General features: G+C 36.7%; 2 protein-coding genes across 5 annotated transcripts; one reads left to right on the top strand and one right to left on the bottom strand.

Annotated features, from left to right (window-relative positions):
• The first annotated feature begins 3,883 nt into the window (after nt 1-3,883).
• On the top strand, nt 3,884-8,287 carry hdhd2 (haloacid dehalogenase-like hydrolase domain containing 2). 4 transcript variants are annotated; one of them, XM_074691183.1, is made up of 9 exons: nt 3,884-3,967; nt 5,154-5,266; nt 5,850-5,952; nt 6,715-6,820; nt 6,941-7,025; nt 7,165-7,330; nt 7,611-7,661; nt 7,852-7,915; nt 8,152-8,287. In XM_074691183.1, the coding sequence occupies exons 2-9, from the start codon at nt 5,166-5,168 to the stop codon at nt 8,253-8,255; spliced, it is 780 nt and encodes a 259-aa protein (XP_074547284.1). In that variant the 5' UTR covers nt 3,884-3,967; nt 5,154-5,165; the 3' UTR covers nt 8,256-8,287. The 4 variants fall into 4 exon arrangements, with proteins under 4 accessions (XP_074547284.1, XP_074547286.1, XP_074547287.1 ...); XM_074691185.1 differs by having other exon boundaries at nt 3,922-3,967; nt 5,157-5,266; XM_074691186.1 differs by lacking the exon at nt 3,884-3,967 and adding an exon at nt 3,997-4,232 and having other exon boundaries at nt 5,157-5,266.
• A 215-nt stretch (nt 8,288-8,502) lies between these two features.
• katnal2 (katanin p60 subunit A-like 2) lies at nt 8,503-17,251 on the bottom strand. Its single transcript, XM_074691182.1, has 16 exons — nt 17,137-17,251; nt 14,588-14,658; nt 14,130-14,296; nt 14,000-14,036; nt 13,810-13,912; nt 13,628-13,726; nt 13,170-13,235; nt 12,949-13,026; nt 12,502-12,600; nt 11,580-11,643; nt 11,346-11,464; nt 11,139-11,230; nt 9,760-9,870; nt 9,127-9,289; nt 8,942-9,044; nt 8,503-8,846 (listed from the first exon to the last, which is right to left on the bottom strand). The coding sequence occupies exons 1-16, from the start codon at nt 17,185-17,187 to the stop codon at nt 8,707-8,709; spliced, it is 1,563 nt and encodes a 520-aa protein (XP_074547283.1). The 5' UTR covers nt 17,188-17,251; the 3' UTR covers nt 8,503-8,706.
• Nucleotides 17,252-19,180: the final 1,929 nt, after the last annotated feature.

Here is a 19,180-nt window from a genome sequence, read left to right as displayed (position 1 = left end):
ATGTCTTCTCTTGTCCACACCACTATTCCTTGGACTTGTGCATTCCTTGTATGGTTTCTCATTCAGAGTAATTGTTCAGTTTTGATAGCTTACCATGTATCCTGCTTTGCATTGGAGAAACAACACAAATACCCTGCCAAAATAGAAGCAGATCGCCAATGGGCCACTGAACTGTGGACACTACACGCACCATGTAAGATCACCCGTTTCTCATTTCTATAACAGCAAGGGAGAAAAAGACTTGGAGAAAAAAAAATTACCAATGGAATAAAAGGGAATATAGTTGGCAAAGTGACCATTATAAGCGTTACTGTCTTGTTTTCTTTCTCCACTGGACTCTTAGTCACTGGGGTGCTGACCAGGAAGTCAGAGGTTTTGGGGATACTCCGGGAATCAAAGCCCGGGTCTGCAATCCATTGCCCTCAGTCCAGGCTGCAAAAAGTCAGAGGTCAGAAAGCTATTTCTAAGCCTCCAGAAAATTATATTATATATTAATATATCATATCATATTACCAAAAGGTGGCTATCATTTGAATTGTTACGGTGTGATCATTCATGAATAACGATTACTTCTGGAAAAAATTATTCCAAAGTACAATTTTTGGTAACAAAGCTTTTTTATTGTTTGCCAAGGTTGTACATGAGGCGGTTCAACATTTAATTCTAGCTCTGTTTTTTTAGGGGGATATAAGTTGGGAATGAAAATTTGAATTAGTGTTATTGAAAAGCATATTTTTTTACTGCAACAATTTTGCAATGCTGGCCCCAAACATGGTATCACATTTTTCCATAGAAAAAAATAAAACTGATTGGGACTGAACACTGGGGAGGAGTGTCACAGTTTTTTCTCCAAAGTATTAACAGTTTATGCCAAGTCAAATGATCCAAAATGGATATCAGAACATTTGTGTATTCTTTTATGTGCAAGAAAAATGATCAAAATTAATGTATAAAGAAAAAGCTGTAAGGAGGAAACCAAACACACCTCCTCCTCCTGAGTACCAGGCCAGAAGGATGGCGAACAGGTGATAGAGACCTGAGGGAGACTGCTCATCACTGTGTGAGATTCTTCTCACATTTTCTCTTGCCTCAAACTGAAGTGGTTTATGTGTTAGTATTGCTGTGATACTGCATTATGGTTTTGTTTTGTTGTTTTTTACAGTGCTCTGTATTTTGGTCTGCACCTCCTTGTTTGTCTGTCTATCTTTTTCCTGCTCCGTTTACCAGTAATCCCCACATATTTTGATTTATTACCATTTCCTTTCCGGGCTAACCTCCCTTTTTTCCTAACCCTACTGTCCTTTGGATTCTAAATACGTGGAAAACTGGATCAGCTGGAATTAGAAGCATATGTTTATCAGAGAGATTTACACAGTAAAGCTACTTTGGCCTGTGATTAGTAAGAGTTTAGCTGTGGGTTTAGAATTAAATTTGTAAGTGGTTACAGGCGACTACATGGATGTGGCAGTTCACAGGTCAGGATGTTAGGGTTTTTCAGTTGTCAACCAAAAAAACAAACAAAAAAGGACTGGTTGATTTTTATTGTTACTAACTGGATAGTAGGGTTGGAAGAATCACAAGTTTTAGTACTCTTAGAGTCAAAGCAAAATTCCTTTCTGTAAACAATTTGACTAAATGTCGATGAATGCTCTGAAACAATCAATACATTCTTCCCAATTTGTAATCAAAAGCTGCAGGTTTGTTTCAACAGTTGTATGTATTACTGAAAGCTCAAAACAAATAGAAAAACACTACAAAAATAAAAGATTACAAAAGATATGGTAGAGGTAAGATATCAATAAAAACTTAGAGAAAACCGTCATATGAAAAGTATTTTCTGTAAAAATGTAAAATAGTACTAATGAACCTTAACATATAATAATAGTTGTAAAGGAAGACGTCTTTTGTTATATTCAAATAACTGTGAGCAAAATAGCATTTATATAAATAGATACATTAATAAAAGTGAAAACTAAAAACTAACCTTGACATCCAGTGTTATTCACCAAAGGAACAGGAAAAGAGGATTTGATCAGGGTTATCTGGTGTCATCCAGAGAGGGTTGTTATCGTTTTGATAATACCTCCAACTATATCAAATCTATCTGAATGCCCAAAAATACCCACTAATGCAATGCATTTGTTTGTTGTCAGATGAATGGGGAAGGGTTTTTTCCTCCCTAATAAAAATATTTTGTTATTAAGTGGTTAAGGATAACCCTCTTATGTGTTTATAACATAAATGTGGGGAAAATTGAGCAGCAAAAAGAAATACTCTAATTGAGAAATAAAACAAACTGGATCATGAACAATTATTAATGATTTTTTTTTAATCATTTGAATCAAGTTACAAAGACAGGATCAGGTAGATGAAAGGAGCAGAGTTTGATAAGTAAAATCAATTCATTCCTGATAAAGACAGAAGAACAATGGCCATATGGAGGCTTTAAGCTTTTTCCAAGTAAATCTTCTGCTGTTATTCAACAGAAAGAAAAGGACAGAAAATCAGAATATAACTTTTTGAAATATCTAGTTATTTGGCTTGACTAAGTGGAAAATCTATGACTATAGGTTAAGTTAATGTTCGAGAAAAACATGAGTTGAAAGTAGAGCATTTATGTTGCCTGGGCAAGTTTGGGAAGCTACCAAACAATTGATAACTTGACAGAGCTCTGATGAGGTCAACAATAAATAATGGATTTATTTGTGTATGGAGCAACAGGTCTGTTATAATGAGGCCAAAGCAGTCTATGATAAGTTGGGAGAAGTGCCCTCAGACCTGAGAAGACACAACAGAATACTCTCAAAAGTCAAATGAGAGGTTGCTAAAAGTCCCTCGGCCCAATTAGTCCATCTTTGAAACTATGGGTTTTGAAGATGAACCCAGGTCTACTCTGTGTAGGGGGCTAAGACTGATGGCAAAGGTCTAAATAGCAAGGACGAGACCTCCACTGAAGAAAACACACCGAGAAAAACTACTACTAGAATCGGCCACACAATACATGAATTATCAGATGGACCAGATGTATGAGCATCTGTTGATTGTCAAGTAGCTATGCTGCTGCAACTCGACTGGGGCGTCAACAAGGCCGTGGTGTTTTGTTCTTTGCTGCCATTGTTGATGAGGAACATATTGCTCATTTCCGGGGTCAGGATGGTGTAAAAGTGAATTGTAATAAGGGTGCTGCACTATATGTCAGAAACTTTTTTTTTCCATGGTGGAAAAGGTATTCAGCACAAGTGAAGTGTTCATGCATTTCAATGTACTGTCACATGCCTCACATTATTCCCAAGGCTGGTTTGCATCTCAGGGCATTAAAGACGATGCCCGCTTATATCTATCTCAGCTCAACTGAGAACTTAGGGTCAATAATAATATAGCCTAGATGTTTAGACAGTCAAGGTGCAGCACATGGTGTCAGCAGAGAAGTCATCGGAAACCAGAGTAAATTAGCCGACCAGCAACTTCTGACCTTCATTAAAAGAAAATTAGGTGATACACAAGAGAAATACTTGAAACGTTTCAAAGACATCAAACATTTTATTCTGTATACAGTTGTAAAGGAAACTTGTTTTTGTTGAAGTTTGAATGCAGTTGAAGAAACTACTACTATTTTCAATAAACAAAATGTTAAAAAGTTGTTGAGTTTTTATTTTTCACAAGTTATATGCTCTTATCACCAACTTGGATAACAATATAGCACTCTCATCTTTGCAGTTTCTGCTCTGACATACAGCCTATCACTATTTTGAAAAGCAAAATAAATCAAGCACACATTTGACGAAATGTATCCTTTATCTGACTTCTTAGTGAATTTGAAAATGACTGTTAATGTGGTTTTTAATCTATTCTGCTCAGTCAACATGTAATACATATGCCGGGACAATAGGGAGCGGTGTTCATCTCTCTGGGTCGTGGTTGCAGTCCGCCATAAAAACCAAGAAGAAGACGGAGAAGGAAGAAGAAGGTTGGCAATGTTTTCATGGCAATTTAAGTGAATATAACTTTGAAAAACATGTGTTTCATTATAGAAAGTTATAAACGTGCAGTAATTTCAGGTTAGCGTTTATGCTAACACCAACACAGACTCCATTATCTTCACTGATAGGCTGATAAAGAGTCGACCGTGACGTTAACGTTTACGTTTTAGACCATTGACAATCCTTTACATTTATGAAGCACAATTTAACAAAGATTTGTGTCAAAGTCACCGTCAGCTTCAACGATTCAGGGTTACTATGCCAGATAGACTACACATACGCGCCAGACTGCACCGTGAGATCATCATCTTTGAAAACCAGAGAAACACAAAATTTTAAAGCAATCTGACAAAATCCATTACATATTACGACAGTACTGTTTAAACTTTCAGACTATACTGCTTACCAATTGCAGGGGTTTCTTGATAATGAAAATAAGCTCTTGAAAAAAGAGAAACACGAAGGAAAAAAATACATTGACACCAAGTAACCAGCCTTGTTTAATCATTTGTTCATTTATTGTATATAAAAAAAAGCAAAGGTAACACGAGCACAAATTAAAGACAGTTCCATTATCGTCAAATTTTGATTCCAGACATCCTTTAACCAAATATCCCTTACAACCCCTTCCTGTGTGTGTGTGTGTGTGTGTGTGTGTGTGTGTGTGTGTGTGTGTGTGTGTGTGTGTGTGTGTGTGTGTGTGTGTGTGTGTGTGTGTGTGTGTGGTATTAAGAGAATTAATTGTGCCCTCGCATTGATAACTACATGACAAAAATCCAAGCCTGTCTAAATAATAGGGGATCAAACTGTCAGATTGAACATAATTCAATCTGAAAATCTGTATTTTAGGCAAGAAGTGTTGGGACAAGGCAGTTTATAATCCCTTTCAGTTTATCCTGATGCAGGTTTGATCAACAGTAATCTGATAAATTATCTTACTGCTGAATTATGTTTATGTAGGCATCATCTCTAAAAATACGTTATTATGAAAGGGGAAAAAATAAACCCCATAAAGCTTCATTCACAGCTACGTAAAACTATCTCTAAAGGAGTGAGAGTAAAACACAAAGCAGAGCAAACCTTGTAGCAAACTATGCCATTATTCCTACTTCATCTGTACAAGACACCTGCTGGTTTCTGAATTTCGGCTCATCTGCTCCTTACCTTTTGCAGCAGGTCCACATCATGGCAGGCAGACAGGCTGTGAAAGCTGTGCTCATCGACCTAAGTGGGACTCTTCATATAGAAAATACAGCAATACCTGGGGCACAGGATGCCCTGAACAGGTGAGAAAACAGTTCTTGCTCTGATGTTAGGGAGAAGGTTAACTTATCTTCTGCTGCTGTTCTCTGTAATTTAAACACTTTGCAAAGTTGTCCCATAGGCCGGATAAGACTCTCTGGCACCCCTAATTTAGGTTCACTATCTGACCTCTGTCAGTGATACATTTGTGGTCAGAGAGTATGCTTTGAGCACAGAAACTTTGAAGTGATACGGTGCTTCTCACAGCGATAAACTGCAGTCTTCTCTCTCCTCTATAACACTGGAAGTATTTTCTGAGTCGCCATATTGAAGGATGTCCCAAAGTGATAATTGTACTCTGAGGAGAGAGGAGGGAGGAGACTGATTGGAGAAGCAAATCCAGGTTAGAGTCCTGGAGTATAAACTTTTGCAAAACATTTTGTTTAAATTTGCAAATTACAAAAAGAGAAACAACAAAGGTAAACAGTCCCAAGAGCAGATACAGGCAAAAAAATAAAGTTAAGAAATATAAAAAGTTAAATGAAATGGATCTCAAAATGAATTATGTTTTTCGGCTCTGCTGAACTATTTTTTTGAATCACCTAAAAATTGTTCTGGTGGTTTCAGGTTACGGCAGACTTCAGTAGCTTTAAAGTTTGTGACCAACACTACTAAAGAAAGTAAGAAGAACTTATTAGAACGACTGCAGCGTCTCAACTTCAACCTCCAGGTAAAAAAATAAAACAAAAATCCCAAAGTCTGTAAAGAATTAAATATAAAACAACATCATAGGAATGAAGTGGGCAATTTAAGAGTTTTTCTTTCAAAAGAAAGTATTATAAATAGATAGATAGATAGATAGATAGATAGATAGATAGATAGATAGATAGATAGATAGATAGATAGATAGATAGATATATACAGATATAAAACTTTCTTTCCATTAAAGAGGGATTTTGTTCTTATTTAAGGGTTTATTACATGATTCACAGCTAAAATAAACTAATTTCTCACACAGTGTTTTGGAAAATCCATATTTTAGCCTCTGCCCTGATGCTGCTGTCTCTTTAAGCCACAAACCCCCTTCTCTCTGATTGGCCAGCCCACTCAAGGCAGAGCCACCAACATGTCAGGAACCAGTCAGGAGATCCTTATGCACTGACGTCATCATTTCAGGAAGACTCATTGAAGATCTCTGGGTTTTGTGGGGGGTTTTTTGTTTGTTTGTTTTTTTATTCATACTGATTAGAATTTTCACAGACAGATTCAGGGATTTCTACAACACATGAAGCATTTAAAATCTGCATATGTTTAGTATGGACATCCAGCATTGAGCAGGTCAGAAAGAGTCAAGATCCCCTCCTGTACATTTAGGAGTTCACCTGAATACAAAAAGTTTTGCTGTGTCTTTTTTTTTAACTTGTACAGTGCTTTAGTGTTGTTAATTTATTAAAACCTAGTTAAATTTCTATCATTTATTTTTACTCTGCAGGAGCAGGAGATCTTCACATCACTCAGTGCTGCAAGGAATTTGATAGAGCAAAAGCAACACAGACCACTTTTGCTGGTGGAGGACAGTGCACTGGAAGACTTTGCTGGTAAGTGTGCGTGTGTGTGTGTGTTTAGGAGACTACACTGAGGTAATTACTTGCTAAATAATTTACCATATCAAATTGGAGCTGGGTTAACTTGGGTATACTGTGTCTCTCCATTACAAGGTATTGACACTTCAGATCCAAACGCTGTCGTCATCGGACTCGCTCCTGATCACTTTAACTATGAAACGCTCAACAAAGCTTTCAGGTGAAAAGCAGAATTCTTCAGGAAATTTACATGATAATAGTTTTTGTTTTCTTTTTTTATGCTCAAAATTGCTTAAAATCATAGATAGACCTGAAATGTTTCTTGTTCAGATGAAAACAGCTGCTTCTTTTTTCCTCAGAATGATACTGAGTGGCGCCCCTCTAATTGCCATCCACAAGGCTCGGTACTACAAACGAACAGATGGTTTGGCCCTTGGCCCTGGGCCCTTTGTGAAGGGGCTTGAATATGCTGCAGACTGTAAAGCTACTGTTGTTGGGAAGCCAGAAAACACTTTCTTTGCACAGGTGAAATTTTATTTACAGTGTTAAAACTTTTTTTAAACAATTTCACAAAGGATGAAATGTTCTTAATTTACCAAACATTTGTAACACTATCTTGCCAAAAAACTCCTGATTTACTTCTTCCATGCATTTTTTCCCAACTCTATGCTTTGGTTTTGACAAGATTTTTGTACTGCTTCTTGATGCTACATTTTGCTGCATTTTTGGAATGAATTTCAAGTTTATTATATCTAATTTGCGCTTTAATGTTCTTGTTTCTATTGTGGTTGTTTTCTTTACACAGGCTCTGTCTGATTTGGGATGTAGGCCTGATGAAGCTGTCATGATAGGAGATGTAAGTATAACTATGAGTCAGGTTTCAGCATCAGCAAAACTGTTTTATTGCTTTAACAGTCTGAAGAAGCCAGGGCTGTTGGGTATAAATAAAAATGTCTTGAAAATTCTTTGAATTTTAAATTTTCAAAAAAGACCTCAGTTTTCTTATTCTTAATCAGAAGTTTCAGGCTGTTTGTGTTCTTCCATAGGATGCAAGAGATGATGTTGGCGGGGCCCAGGCTACAGGAATGATGGGAATTCTAGTCAGGACAGGTAGTGTGAAATATTTCACCTGTTAAATCCTGTCTGTTTCACATCACACAGAAATGAAATCCCTTTTCTCTTCTTCATCCCTTAATCTAATTATTCCTCCAATGACAAAAGTATTTATGCTTTTCCATTGTTTTATTTTATGTTGTTGTATATTTACAACAGTAGTCAGTTTTAACTTTTTTTAGAACAATATTTTTTATCATTGTGGCTGATAACTGTTTCCACTCATCTCTCAGGTAAATACAGAGAAGGAGATGAGAACAAAATCAACCCCCCGCCTCACCTAACGTGTGACAGCTTTCCAGATGCTGTTGAACACATCTTGAAGAACCTGCTTTAGGTTTTTAACTCCAGATTTCTACAATCTTGATTTTTTTTTTGTTTAGAAAAAACAGCAGATATTTAAACTAGGAATGTTTCAGGAGTGGAGGTAAGGAGGTTGTTCAATTAAATCCTTAGTCAAGATTTATATCCCCAGATCGTATCCCACTTCCTCTCCCTGGTGTGGGAAAAATGGTCCAACAAATACTTGAATAAATATGTGCATTCATACAAAAGGTTCATTTGAATGCTGCATGTTGTAAAAAGTGATAACAAGTAAAAATAAAGAACAAATTACAAAAGAAACTATCTGTTGCCTTAATCATATCAAGAAATCTTGGAGTTTTATTGGTTGAATTGTTCCAAAGCTTTGAGCTTTCAACAACAGCATGTCGATCTAGTCCCAGGGTCAAGAGAAACTTGTCCGGATACCCTCTTAGTACAATCTCTTCGTACAAGTTGCCTGCACTTCAGACGGACTCAAACTCTGTCTCCCAGGCTGTGAATTTCTCCATGAGGTTTCGGGCTGAAGGTTTGGTGTGGGAGATGACTTGCCGTAAGTCATCAGTTGTCACAGTTTCCAGATGGACAGCAGGCATATTAGAATCCCCTGAGAGAGAGGATCACATATTGGTTTCAGTGTTTTTTTAAAGACGTGGGACAGAAAACATGGCAGTTTGGGTATGCATGTGGATTTTGTTCTACCATCCCGATGAGATTCAAGAGCGTCAAAAATCTTGCGGACTGGTCTCATTGCAGCCTCCTTACACACCAGTTTTATGTCAGAGCCAGAGTAACCATCCATTTCCTTAGACACACAACAGCATGTATTAAATTTACTTTATGAAGAAGATGTTAAAGAGACAGGAATGGATCTTAGTGTAACACACCTTAGCCAGATTTTCATAGTCCAGCTCAGTTCGTAACTGTACCCCTCCTGTTGCAGTCAGAGGGGGCAGCCAATGAGAAATCATGGCTTGGCGAGCTGTTGAAGAGGGAAGGCTGACCAGAATTCTCTTCTCTAACCTCCGCAGCATTGCATGGTCCAGCTCCCTGATTAAAGAGAAGAAACAATTACAAAATCAGAAGACAGATTTGCATTTCTGTTTTACTTCAAGTTCCAGTATTTTTCAAATGTAGTCATAAATGGTAGCTACACATGCATTTTAAAGATACTCATCACTCCCATGTCCACTCAGTGTTAGCCATCAGTGATAATAGCTTTATTAGCTCACTGTTCCATTCCTCCAGACTTATTAAAAGTCATAACCTCACCTGCTGTGTGAGGGCAATACTACTGAAGAGAGTTTTGCTGTTACTGATCAAAATTTTTTCACCAAATTGTTTTGTTTATGTCACTTGCACCATTATGGCACAAACGAACAATTTTTTGTGCCCAACCTGCAAATACATTGTGCATCCAGCTGCACATGTGCACATTTGATTTGCTTGGAAATTTCTTATTCCAACAAACAGAGTTGTTATGAATACCAATTTGATGAGTCTCTATTTGAAAGTCTTACCAAGGTAAATTGGAGGCAGCCAAAAGAAACACAAGGTCATCAGATTTTGCGAGTCCATCCATCTGGACCAGGAGTTCGGTCTTCATCCTGCGGCTTCCCTCATGCTCTCCTCTAAAAACAAGGTGAGGAAGTTTATTCACTTACATCTCTTACTTCCTACAAGTCTACTGTACTCAAAGCCTTGAGGGTCAGCTGATCTGCTGCTTTTGTGGTTCTTAGCTCCTCAATGTCTGCAGGTGTACCATCTTTAAATACTTTATCAAGTTTTGTTCCTTAGCTTTTGACCCAGCAGGACATTTGTATGGTCTTTGTTTCTTTTGTTACCTTTCATTTTCATTTTTACAGTGTTTGTGTTTTAATATTTTTATGTAGCTTAAGTTTTTATCATCATTTTGGTGTTTTTGTGTTGTTTTCTTCATCTCATTGATCTTTTTACTTATTTCATTTCACTGTGCAGCTAAAACTTAATTTTTGAAAATGTACTATATGAATAGAGTAGATTGCTTCAGATTGGAATGTAATATTTTCTGTCCATGAACAGAAAGAGATGACTCCAAAATGCTGATAAAATGAGGAAAAACAGACTCTTTCAGCCTGGAGTCCATCTTTAGACTGGGTCAAACATAAAATTAAGTCTTGAACATAAAAATTTCAGGAATTGAAAATTGGGAGATAAGCGGAATGAAACATTTTGCTGAAAGAGATACCTCGCTGCAAAAAACTGAAATTTTATTGAGTGTTTTGTCTTATTTTCAGTAGAAAATGTCTTTTTAGCCATATTCACCTGACCAGTTCAGAAAAATGTGTATTTCAAGCTATTTTAAGACAAAACTGAGGTCTGAATTGCTTGTAACAAGTTAAAAAAAATCTGCCAATGTTCCAAAAAAATGTGCTTGAACATTTTCTTAAAACTAGAATAATGTCTAAATTCAAATAACTTTCTCGTGTTCCATCGGCAGATTTTTTTTTCCATTTGTTGCAAGCAATTCAGACCTTAATTTTGTCTTTAAATAACTTGAACAAGATTTTCTGGACTGGTCAGGTGAATGTGGCTCAAATTAAGTCTAAAAATGCACTAACTACTGAAAATAAGACAAAAACACTGTAAGACTTCTTTTTTTTTTCCAGTGCAGAAAAAAATACAGTATATACCTATAAAAAAAGCACCCTGAGCTAAATCTGGGGGGTAAAAAGCTGTGATTTTTACAGGTTTTGACAGATTGTCTCTAGTCAGTTACATGCCTAGATTAAGAATAGATTGGCTACACACAAGGCTTAGATGAAAAAAATGTTATTATTATTTATTGTTGTTGTAGCAGCCAGAGGAGTTAACCCCAGAGTTTCAGCATTAAGGTTAAAAGCCAAGTGGTTCAGCTCACCCCATGGTGGTTCCTCTCTGGCTCATCACTGCTTCCAACTCATCTAGGAAAATGGTGGATGGGGCATGGTATCTGGCCAATTCAAACAGAACCTGCAGCAAAATGCAATTTACATATATCCAAATAACACAAGAAGTAGAGAATAATTCAATATGGTAACAATGATTAAATGAAAAGCTTGATCTGATGTGTGTTGGAAATGCATACCCTGACCAGCTTTTCAGAGTCTCCTCTCCACTTGCTGACAAGGCTTGAGGCTGAAATGTTGAAGAAAGTTGTCTTACACTCTGTCGCCACAGCTTTGGCCAGCAGCGTTTTACCTGTACCTGTTTGGATAAGTAATTCAGTAAATATTTTAAGTCGGCTCACGATTCAGTGAAGGTAAACGTAATATTTGCCTTTTATCGGTCAACCTTACAAAAGTTGACAGTGCTGGCTTACCCGGGGGTCCATACAGCAACAGACCCTTCCAAGGAGACAAAATGCCTGTAAATAGCTGTGGATACTAAAGTGGATAAAGAATGAGCATAATTTTAACAGGAAATACAGACAAACATTATCTCAATCAAATTCTTCTTCTTATTATTATTATTATTCTATTAAAATATGAAAAAAATGTAGCCACCAGCTGGAAAACCTGCATTCATATACTCTTCAGGCCAGTGTGTTGTGCAGGGCTTTATATCAAATAAACTGATTTGCCTGGTGTATTGCATCAAGACAGAGTACAATAAAGCATGAAGTTCTACAAATATCACATAAAACAACAAATCAGTCTACAGAAGCATTCACATCCACAAACTGACCTTATACCACAGACAATGAATAACACCGAAGAGAGAAACTTGGCCTGCTGTAAGGTGGACGTTTGGTTACAAATGATATATAATGTAATAAAAGCAGCAAGCAGAATAGGAGATAGACACATCAGTTCTCATCTCTGTCTGTAAATGTCAAGAGGATGCAGACGTGATTTGTTGTCATCAATGTGAGAGACCTAGGTGATGATGATTTGAGTGTGTATGTACTTCCTTTGTGCTAGTGTTTGTGTGATATGTCTTTTTATACCAGAATATTTGTATGTTCAGTTTCCGTATGCAAGAATTAAAGGTGACGTGGTAAAAAAATAAATCCTACATAGCATTGCATTTACAGGTATTTGTGTCCCTGCCTCCGTGCCTATCTATCCATGTGTGTATGTGTTTGCTGCCATATTATCTCAGATATAGATTTAATGTCAGCCTAACAGACTGGCCTGACCTGTCTGCCCTCCATCTCTTTAAGCCCTTTAAAGGAGATGTATTCTGAATCGAACAAAGGCGAGCAGGGCTGGATAACCAGCATACCCAGGCAGTGGCCGTACCTTAATAGGATAAACGACGGCCTCCTTGACTAATCGCTTTGCATCCTCCAAACCGATGATGTCCTCCCAGCGCACATTGGGGCTGTGCAAATAGATGTCCTTTAGGCATGAAAACACACAGAAACACTGAGTGAGGGATGCATGGGGATGACATCAGCCAAAAATTGCCACACACACATCCTTGTGCAATGAGATCTGTGTCCTTTAAAATGAAGCCTCAGATAAGGGAAATAGATAGAACTTTGGGCTTCTTTATAACTGCACATTAATTCATCACAACAAAGCTCTCTCCTGCCCTCTAGTGGACATATTTGGTGTAGCACACTATCATTGAAGCACATCTCATATTTCCAAAACATGTTATTCATTTTAAGATTGAGAGATTAATCACAATTATCAAAAGTGTTAGGCTGTATGTGTATTTTGCATAAAGTGTGTGTTAATTACCCTGCTGATGATAGTAGCCAGTTCTCTCATCTCACCACTCATTCCAGAAAAACCACTGAGGGGCTTTAGCAGCTTTTCCTGAAAAAACACAATATCAATATCATTAATACTATTGCAAAACAATTGTAATATTTTGTTTTTATGTGATTAAATATGAAGAAAAATATGTATTTTATGAATTTATTGCTACTTTTATTCATACCTTTTTGTGATGTACTTACCATGTTGTCTGTGTCACAGCTAGCTCCTTTGGCAGCATCAAAGACTGAATCTTTCCCATCAGTTATCTGGATGTAAGATATGCAATGCATCATTTGATATTCAGGTGAAAATCAGCAAAACTTGAGCGAAGAGTGAAATTAGGTGGATGAGCATACATATTAGTCAGTGTATGAGGATTCCCTGCATTTGTAAGGATCAAGGTTGTATTTTTAGATGCATTTTTAAGTTGATGAAATGAATGAATGGGGTAAGTTGGAATGTGTCAGAGGTGTTTGTAAAATTAAAAACATTTCAGATAAATCTATTTTATAATTTCATGTCAATGATGAAATTTGCCTCAATTTTTCTTTCCTTTCTTTTCCTTTTCATTTTCATTGAACTGAAATCTTTAATGTCTCAAAACTACACAGGCATATGTTTCATATTGGCTTAGAAATACATAGTGGGACCCTAGTACCTTTCTGATCATGAATGCCTCCCCCGTTGGTCCACATCTGATGGACGACACATGTAGACTAGACTCTGGTGATTCTAAAGGAACAGAGGAGCCATTCTCCTGAAAAAAACAAACACAGACATTAAGATGCCAGTGTATTTGCAATGTATTGCATCACTATGATCTTGGTTGCTATGCTCTACATTTGCAGTGGGAATAGGAGAGGTCTTCTTTGAACTGCCTCCAGACAGCAGGCCCTGGGATTGGATGATTTTGGGAAGTGGCTTTACAGATGAATTGGGACACCTGATGAACATATCATCAGCATGAGTGGACATAACACATCTTAAACATCCAGAACATAAAAAGAGTATGAGGGATGGAAACACTTACCTCTTGACTCCACCACTTTTTGTGCATCTGTTTTCACCTTAACAAGAAAACAAACAAAAGAAAAAAGATGACATTATTCAAACTATCTGAATTAATTAAGTGGTCACTTGTATTACCAATGATCATATACCTGGCTCCACTTTTCTTTTAATAATTTTGGGATATTTCTGGAACTTGACGTAGTGATAGCTCTCGTACTCAGTCAGAACCATACTCAAATCCACGTTGTCACAAAGCTCAAATTTCTGGATACTTCCATTAGTCTCCTGGTCCAAGGCCACAGCTGCTGTCATATAGCTGGTAGACAGAAAGACAAATGAAAGAATTAATAAAAAATTATATATATATATATATATATATATATATATATATATATATATATATATATATATATATATATATATATATATATATATATATATATATATATATATATATATATATATAACAATAAATTATGTCATGCACAGCAAGCACACTTGACTTGGTATTTTACCCTTTCCAATTTAAAATTTAAAAGAAAAAAAAACAATATGATCAATAAGAAAAATGTACTTGAACTCAAAATGTTACAATATTCATACTGACCCTTGTCCAAGCAGGTATTGGTGAATAAGAATAAGGAGGCCCTTCTTTCTCATCTCAGTCCTCAGCTCATCCTATTGGACAGCAACACAGTTACACATATAGCTTAGACTTTACAACAACACAAACACAACTCTGGCAATGACAAGCCACATTATAAAGGTAGCCTATGTTCCTGTTCCTGTATTTTTGAGTGCAAGCACATTCTGAAACCAATCCACTTTCACCCTGGCTAGGTACTTTAACATAGGCTATAGTTTACATTTTTTTCTACATAACTGCAGTAAGCCATCAACTGTGAAGGTAGGCTTTATAATGAAAACAATCATTTATTCGCACTTGGCATAGAGTAGTGTTTGCTTGAGACTCAGTGTCCCAGCACTTAGACTAATTGTTGATATCTGACATCATTTTAATTATTGTGGATAACTTCAAACTTGTGATCGACGAGCTAAATGTCAAAACAAATCAAAAGTCTAGTCTGAATCCTTTCATGATATTCATTTTTGTAGTATCTAATCTCTTCATACTTCAGTGATCTTCCTTAGACTTTTCTTAATTGTCCCTCAGGGACAAATAAAGTGTTTTCAGTTCAGTTTCCAGGCAGCCTGTAGATGCCGGTTGTGCAATAATGTATTAGATTAATGTAATGTATTATTAGGCTACCATTTGTCAAATGTAGGGGAGACTGGGGTTGCAACAAGCCTTATTTCTCCAGTCAGAAACATGTTAGAGTGATGACACTAACACTGCACATGCTCAGTTAGACCCTCTACCCACCAAGAAGAGAGAGGCCATATTGAGCATCTGGTCCTGCTTCTATCAAGTAAAGTTGTTTTGGAGGTATGAAAGTAGCTTTTTTCATGAGCTGTTTTTTTTTTTGTCATACTGTCCTGACCTTATGTATGAATGAATCCAAACATGTCTAGTTTGAATCACTGTTTGTTGACTATCAAATGACATGGTGAGCATGTGTCAATGTCAATGTGGCTAGCTAGCACATGGCGTTTTGTCATGACTGGTACCATGGGGACAGTTGCAACTGTTGCAACTGTCCCCATGCTATTAGGTTAGTTATATTAGAAGAGACCACACAACCATATTTTTAAAGATTTTTAGTTCAAAATAGGCAAAATTAATATATTTTATTGCTCATGATTAGAGCTGCACGATTTGGGGAAAAGGTGCGATTTGCGATTAGGTGGACAATATTGCGATTGCGATTGTGCTTGCGATTTAATAAAAAAAGTTGTGTCATGATGAGTCTACAGGCTTGCTTGGTTATCATGGAGAAAAACCTGAATTGCATGTGCTGACATTGCGATTGCGATTGTGATATCCTCTTTTGCGATTGCGATATCCTCTTTTGCGATTACGTAATTGCGTGTGCTGACATTGCGATTGCGATTGCGATTGCGATAATCGTGCAGCCCTACTCATGATGAACAGAACAGGCAATCATATGGAGAAACTAACACTAATGATAAACAGAATAAATTCCCAAGTAACTTGTTAAGCAAAAATGAGCCATTAGTTATTGTTGAATGTTGTATGTGTCATATAAACTTGTCATATAGTGAATGAATCATCTAAATAGAGAAATTGTATTCTGTTTATTTTTAGTATGCAAAGAGTGAGGAAGAGAGTCACTAACAGAGGGTTTCCCCTCAGTATTTTGGAACAGATGAGGGCAAATCAGTGAGGGCAGTGGCCAAGGCCTTCGACATATGCCACACCACACTGTTCAGGTTCCACAAGAAAAAAAAAGAATCTTGCAAGCACGGCATCAAAAAATAAGCCGCTTGCAGGGTACTGGACCAGCAGAAAAGTATTCTCGGAGGACCAAGAGAAGAGCCTCAATGAATATTTACAAAGGTTTTGTCCCAAAATGCAACATTGAGTTTTTATAGCTTCAGTAACATCTGCACATTGACTCAAGGTACGCCAATGTTTTAAACAAAACAAAACAAATTAAATATACCTTAAAGCTGTACAGAAAAGAAAATTGAATTTGAGCCCACTCTGGGTCATAACATCAGTATTTGTCCTATTTAGACAAAACACTGAGGATGATTAGTGAAAAATTAATGTTTTTCTATATGTTGCAACTGTCCCTGATCTGTGTTGCAACTGTCCCCAGGTTTGGGGTCAGTTGCAACGTGTGAATTCCTCTATTCAAATGAATATTGTGATTAATATGTTATATGTAGCCATCTTTACATGGCATGGGCATTTAGCAGACAGATGTAGGTTTAATATGTAAAGATTTGGTGAGACTAGTCCAAATATTCTCTGAGTAACTGAGAGTAATGTAAAAAGTGTTGCAACTGTCCCCAGTCTCCCCTACATTAAGTAAAGTTATGGTACTGGACGTATTCGTTACTGAGCACATGGGTCGATGTCTTATGAGAAAGGTAATTGGAAAATGTGTAAAAACAACGTTAACGGCAATTACCGGGGTCGTCTATCGCGGGTCAGCTCAAATGCAAGCTTTCCAGCTTTGTTTGTTGAATAAACCACAAACGTGAAAAAACAATTTCTCGTTAACTCACCGCCTCCCGTGCTTGATGGGCGATTTTCATAGACTGAGACAACAGGTCCATGATGGTTGTCGAAGTTCACTTAATGAATGTCTTGGTTCCGTGTGGCATGTAGTCTGTTAGCCGTTGTCATGGCTACCAGTGGCGTACTCGGGGATGGGTGTCCCTCGTGCCCTCGTGCCCTCGTGAGAAGAAGAGCCTGCTGAAGCGGCCTCTGTGATTCTCTGCTGTGGATACAACCTTACAAAATGTATACTCTGGTGAACTTTCAGAGCACTTTATCAAATGTCCTTAAGAGAACAAAATTTGATAAAGTGCACTATTCGTAACTAATCATTATTTTACATATTTGATTGTCGTGCAGTTTGAGAGTTAAGATTCATACTTCAGATAGTCCGTTATAGTCTGTTATTGTTGGTTGAAGGATTGGGCAGCATTTTCAAGGTAACAGGTGACTTTAAAAATCCCTCCAATATCTCCACTCCTATCCATATAACCAACTTTTCACCAATCACACAAAAATACCAAACCCAAATTCTGAAATATAAAATCAAACTTTAAACTAATTAATTTTTCAGAGCTCCTACAGATTGAAGATTGAATCAAATAATTTGATTAGTTTATTTACATCAAACAATAAGCTTTATACAAATGTGAAAAAGAACAACACATCTTTATAACATTATAAATATTTCTGTAGGAGTGAATTTACTCATTTTGTTTTTTTTTTTTTATAATTTATTAATGCATTTATTTATTTATTTATTTATTTTTGAATGGTCCATCAATAACTTTGTGTTTCCTTTTAGCACAAACTCAGTGCTTATGTGTGGCTGTTGTATCTTGAAATTCCTAACATGTATTTTCACCCAATGATGTGTGGAACCTGCAGCAAACTAAGTTACAATTAAAAAAGCTTGTTTGACTTTGGCATGCCGTTCTTTGATTCTGACTGTATTACTTTTAGAGGCTTAAAGGGTATGTAATAAACACATACAGCAATATAGATTGGGGAGAAGGAACATACCAAAATGAATTTCAAGCACAAAGTAAAAAAGCCAAAGACCACAGGTATTCTGTAAACACTATGTGTGCACAAGCATCCACATTCAAAACTTAAGCCCATAAAAAGCAAGAAGAAGAAAAAATCACATGGCATTATTAGAAACACCTCATTTGTCATATAATAGTCTCTATGAAGACAACAAATAAGGTAGTTTTTACATTTTCAAACAAAGATGAGGACTCATGTTTTGATCCTCCTTTTTAATGCCATGTTCACATGATCATTCCAACAATCCACACTCTTTGTTTTACTACTTATACCAATTTTCTTATGTTCATAAGGTTTTATGGAGCAATAAGGTTTGTACTTCTATCCCCAAAACAAAAAGAGTGCTTCTGGTACTGTCAAATTTTTTATTTCAGTTTACGGCAAACTGCACACCCACTCAATGAACATACATGACACAGTGAATGGTTTCATTTTGCCACCAACAAGTTGACACAGATACTGCTGCTGATGTACACAAACCAGATAACTCCTGCTAGAGGTAGTCTGACATTACATGTCTATCAGCATACAAAGATCAAGAGATTAAGACAGTCAAAAGTGATTTAATTTCTCCATTGCATCTTGGGAAGATTAGCAGCGATGAAACAAATGTTTTCATAAGACTTTTGTGCAAATTTCTACAGAATGATCCAAAGACAGTGGCAAACTAGTCTCGTTGAGTCATTTAACAATGACATTTAAATTTCTCTCCCAAGTTGCAGTTTCAGAATGACTGAACCTCGTGTGCCACAAGTCATGAAAGTCTAACATATTTCAGAAGCAGATTTTAAATCAAGTTTCCCACGAACCCATTTATTGAACTCGTTACAAAGCAATAATGTTTTGATTTAACAACAGCTGTGGATTCACTTCACAGGGATTTTAAGTTCTGATGTCTCTGTATCTGCTCAAATCATCAGTAAGACCGTTTTCTCCACAAAACCTCTCCATTTTTTCCCCCATTTTTCAAAAATACATTTAAAACACGATGAATAGGGCATG

This window comes from Halichoeres trimaculatus, unplaced genomic scaffold (assembly GCF_033239565.1).
Source record: "Halichoeres trimaculatus isolate MK-OKI-2021-1 unplaced genomic scaffold, fHalTri1.1 fHalTri1_scaffold_16, whole genome shotgun sequence".
Lineage (NCBI taxonomy): Eukaryota > Metazoa > Chordata > Actinopteri > Labriformes > Labridae > Halichoeres > Halichoeres trimaculatus.
This window is presented reverse-complemented; position numbering and strand designations above follow the sequence as displayed.

Coding starts and splice junctions, on each gene's coding strand:
- hdhd2 (XM_074691183.1), top strand. CDS start 5,166: ATGGCAGGCAGACAGGCTGTGAAAGCTGTGCTCATCGACCTAAGTGGG. Junction 5,267..5,849: donor GCACAGGATGCCCTGAACAG/GTGAGAAAACAG, acceptor TGGTGGTTTCAG/GTTACGGCAGACTTCAGTAG. Junction 7,662..7,851: donor AAGCTGTCATGATAGGAGAT/GTAAGTATAACT, acceptor GTTCTTCCATAG/GATGCAAGAGATGATGTTGG.
- katnal2 (XM_074691182.1), bottom strand. CDS start 17,187: ATGGACCTGTTGTCTCAGTCTATGAAAATCGCCCATCAAGCACGGGAG. Junction 14,659..17,136: donor CCCATCAAGCACGGGAGGCG/GTGAGTTAACGA, acceptor GCTGTCCAATAG/GATGAGCTGAGGACTGAGAT. Junction 13,727..13,809: donor CTCCTATTCCCACTGCAAAT/GTAGAGCATAGC, acceptor TGTTTTTTTCAG/GAGAATGGCTCCTCTGTTCC.